The sequence below is a fragment of the Orycteropus afer genome, unplaced genomic scaffold, assembly GCF_000298275.1.
Source record: "Orycteropus afer afer isolate SDZICR_OR568_19922 unplaced genomic scaffold, OryAfe1.0 scaffold00070, whole genome shotgun sequence".
NCBI lineage: Eukaryota > Metazoa > Chordata > Mammalia > Tubulidentata > Orycteropodidae > Orycteropus > Orycteropus afer.
The window spans coordinates 3,336,668-3,340,252 of NW_006921657.1; the positions used below are offsets into that span (position 1 = coordinate 3,336,668).

Consider the following 3,585-nt stretch of genomic DNA (forward strand, 5'->3'; position numbering starts at 1 on the left):
TGTTCTTAGTACCTTCATAATTTATTGCCACACATTTGCTAGCTAGGTAAGTCCTGTATTAATGCTTCCTTTATTTATCTGCCATTTTTAGTACCCAGGTTTCTACCCTGCCCTCTTCTGCCTCAGCTCTTAGATATGTTAGAATTCTATAGCAGCAAAGTCCTCCTCCCACTGAATCCTGGGAAACAAAGTTCAGTGTTGTAGCTTCTCCTATTAACCACTCTCATCTTTTCCAAGAAAACACATTAATCAAAAAGTAAACAGTTACTCCATGGTAAGTTTGAGAAACTCACAACCAGGAATCCTGCACACTCCCCTTGCTATCAGTATTTTCAGACCCGGGATGTGTACACATGTGCTCATAAACACACCCACGTAGAGATAGAAAAGATTGTGAGAGGGTAGTACACATGGACCCTGAACTGTTTTCTTCTAACTGCAAGATATGAAGAAATCTCAGGATCTCTCTTCTTTTGAGAGTGATTTTCCCTTCCACTTGCTGGATTTAGCCTGTTTAAAGGAAGCTGACAATTTAACAAGACAGTTCCATCACCTATTACCCACAATATTTCCTGGTGAAGGCATTTTTGTTTCCCCAAAACACTGATGGTTTGCTGCAGTGGAAAGAGCAATGACCCTTTGGAGTAAAGAGTGCTTCAACTCTTTAAGTTCTAGGATCCTTTATGCTTAGCCCTACGAGACCCTGATGTGTGAATACTCCCAGGATTTCAGGCTTGAGTTTTTAATACTTGTACCTGGAATTATCTGAAGATAAGACTTTCTCCAACCATTCTTCTTTTGAATATAAACTTCTGAGAGTATTTTATCTGCACATTGCATTAGTCTTTCTACAGACTCCTCTGAACCTGGACTTAAACAACTATCATACAAATAAAGACATGCCTCCCAAATTTCTGCAATTTCCTCACTTCAGAGGACAGAAAAACACATCTGAACAAAGGAGTGGAAATTTGTATTTTATTTTCCCCAAATAAAGTCATCTCCATTCACAGAATGGCATATGTGAACAATGAAAAATCCTAAAATTAGTTTATCCCATAAAGCTCAAGAAATGGAACCACTTTATTCTCCCCTTCAGAAGACTTAAAGAAATACAACTCTTATTTAACTACCATGGACACTAACCCCTTAGTTGAAAATCAACATTTACTGAGTATGCTGCAAATGGCAGCAACCATTTTACATCTAGGAAAACAAGCATGGCAAAGTAATGATCTTTTCCCTGGTTCACAAACTGAGCTGAGAACAACAAAAGACACTATCTTAAGCCCCACTGGGATTCACCTACCTTCACAGAACCTCACTGCATCTGGCTCAATGCAAAGGAAGGCCCTGATCCAGTGCCCACTTCCCTTTGAGTGACTTAACAAAATATCATGACCTTTATTTCCCATGTACAAGATAATTAGCTGTATAAGAATTCAAACATGCTATGCTGTACTATTCTAATTCTATAAAATATAAAGTAACTCAGTATTGACTTGAGATTTCCTGTATATTTTCAATACTAAGATAGAATTTTTACTAAGCACATGTTGGCAGTTAGTGTAAACCCAGTGTTGCAAGCCTCGTGCCAGTTTCCTTCCAAGGTCTAAGGAGAAAATGGGTGAACAAAGGCCCATATACAAATTAAAGCCTCAGTCTTCCCACTGATTTTGACAGTTGACATCTAATCAGCTTTTCTTCTCACATGGACTGATGGTCCATTAGTAAGAACTTTGGTTCACACTGCTGGTAGAAATGTTTTGTAGGCTCACCTGTTCAGCTCACCTGCTCTGCATTATGAGACTGGCCTGGAAATGGCCTTTGCGACCTCCCTTTTAGCAATCAATCGCTGGTAAGTCCCTCAGGGACACTCATGAGAAATGTAGGTGGCTTGATCTGGGCTAAGCAGGCAGAGAAGAACAGCTCTGTTTTTCCAACCACTCCTTAATTAACTGGTGGGCAATGGCCAACTTGGGAGGCAACCGCAATGGGAAAGTCCCATCTTCTTGTTGGATATAGGGGCCCTTTCTCTTCAGGGCTGTAGCCACTTCATCATGGCTGAACCAGGCAGCTGCTTCCAGTTCTCTCAAGTTCACCTGGATCTGAAAGATATAAGGAGGAACAGGATGTGAGGTCAGGAGGTATAAAAGTTAGATTACTATGGCCAAAAATGAAAGAATGGTTCCAGAACCTGGGATCCCCAGGCTGGGAGAAAATCAGTTTGAGATATTGCCCAGGAGCAAAAGAGAATTAATAGATGAGAGTTAAATGCATTTTTTTTAATAGGTTTTTTTTTAAATAAAATACATTTAAGTTATTCTGGAAAACTAGTTATCATTGAGGGGTCAATTATAAATAATAATTGTTTTTCTTTGTGCTTCTACTGATTGTACAGCTCTTTTAATTAAAGAACATACAAATGTTACTCTTTTTTTAAAGTCTAAGGGTTAATGATAATCAATAGTATAATATCTTTTCTTACAAAGAAGCACAGTACTGCAAGCTACATCCACAGGAAGGTGAGACAGATGAGATAAAATTCATTCTACAGAAATTGAAGTGCACAACAGGCAGACTTTCGACATCTATCAGGGATGCTACAGAAGAGCAAGATGAAGTTCAGTAAGACAGCATCTAAGCCCTTTTCAACTAGAAGTTCCTATGATTCTACAGCATTAGTCCCCAACATCCTGACTGACTTGAGTAATAAAACCAATCTTGAAATCAATCATTAAATTTGCTTTGCAGTCATCCCTCAGTATCTGCAAGGCCATCATGGATAACAAAAATCTGTGGATGCTCAAGTCCATTATATAAAATGGTGCAGTGTTTACATATATCACATAAGCACATCCTCCCCTACACTTTAAATCATTTCTAGATTACTTATAATACTTAATACAATGTAAATGCTATGTAAATTGCATTTTACACTCCGTCTCAGTCTCTGAGAGATTTCCTTGACCGTTTAATTGCCTTTTTGTTTACCCCTCAATATTTGCAGTCCGTGGTTGGCTGCCTCCATGGATGCAGAACCTGTGGATAAGGAGAGCCAACTGTATTTATTGTATGCCTTACTATATGGAAGGCATTCTGTTAAATCCTGATAAAACCAGCAAAACCAAACTCACTGCTGTGGAGTCTGTGCTGACTCACAGCAACCCTTCCTTGGATTTCCGAGTAGTATCTCTAAGGAAGTAGACTGCCCAGTCTTACTTCCGAGGAGTGGCTGGTGCATTTGAACCACCAGCCTTCTGGTTAGCAGTTAAATTCCTTAGGCACTGTTCTGGTTACCTAGTGCTGCTCTGACAAGAAATATACCACAAATAGGATGGCCTTAACAAACAGGAGTTTATTCTTACAATTTGGAGGTTTAAGTCCGAGTTTAAAGTGCCAGGCTCTAGGGGCTGGGTGAAAGCCCCTCAACCTTGGGGTCCAGCTCTGCCTCCTGCTCCCAGCTCACTGGAGCTAGAGGCATTTCTTCACTCAAACAGCTGTTGGCTGCTGAGGTTGAGAAGCCCCAAGGTTGACAAGTAAAAAGGCACAGTTCTGATGTTACCAAACCACACGGCAGGCCAT

At 40.1% G+C, this 3,585-nt stretch overlaps 1 protein-coding gene across 1 annotated transcript in view; it reads right to left on the minus strand.

The window, feature by feature from the left end:
- Positions 1-1,907: 1,907 nt before the first annotated feature.
- NUDT13 (nudix hydrolase 13) overlaps positions 1,908-3,585 on the minus strand; it is a 24,772-nt gene continuing 23,094 nt past the window's right edge. Inside the window, exon 6 of the mRNA XM_007940624.2 lies at positions 1,908-2,108. Coding sequence (XP_007938815.1) covers positions 1,908-2,108 — 201 coding nt within the window. The remainder of the gene's footprint in view (positions 2,109-3,585) is intronic.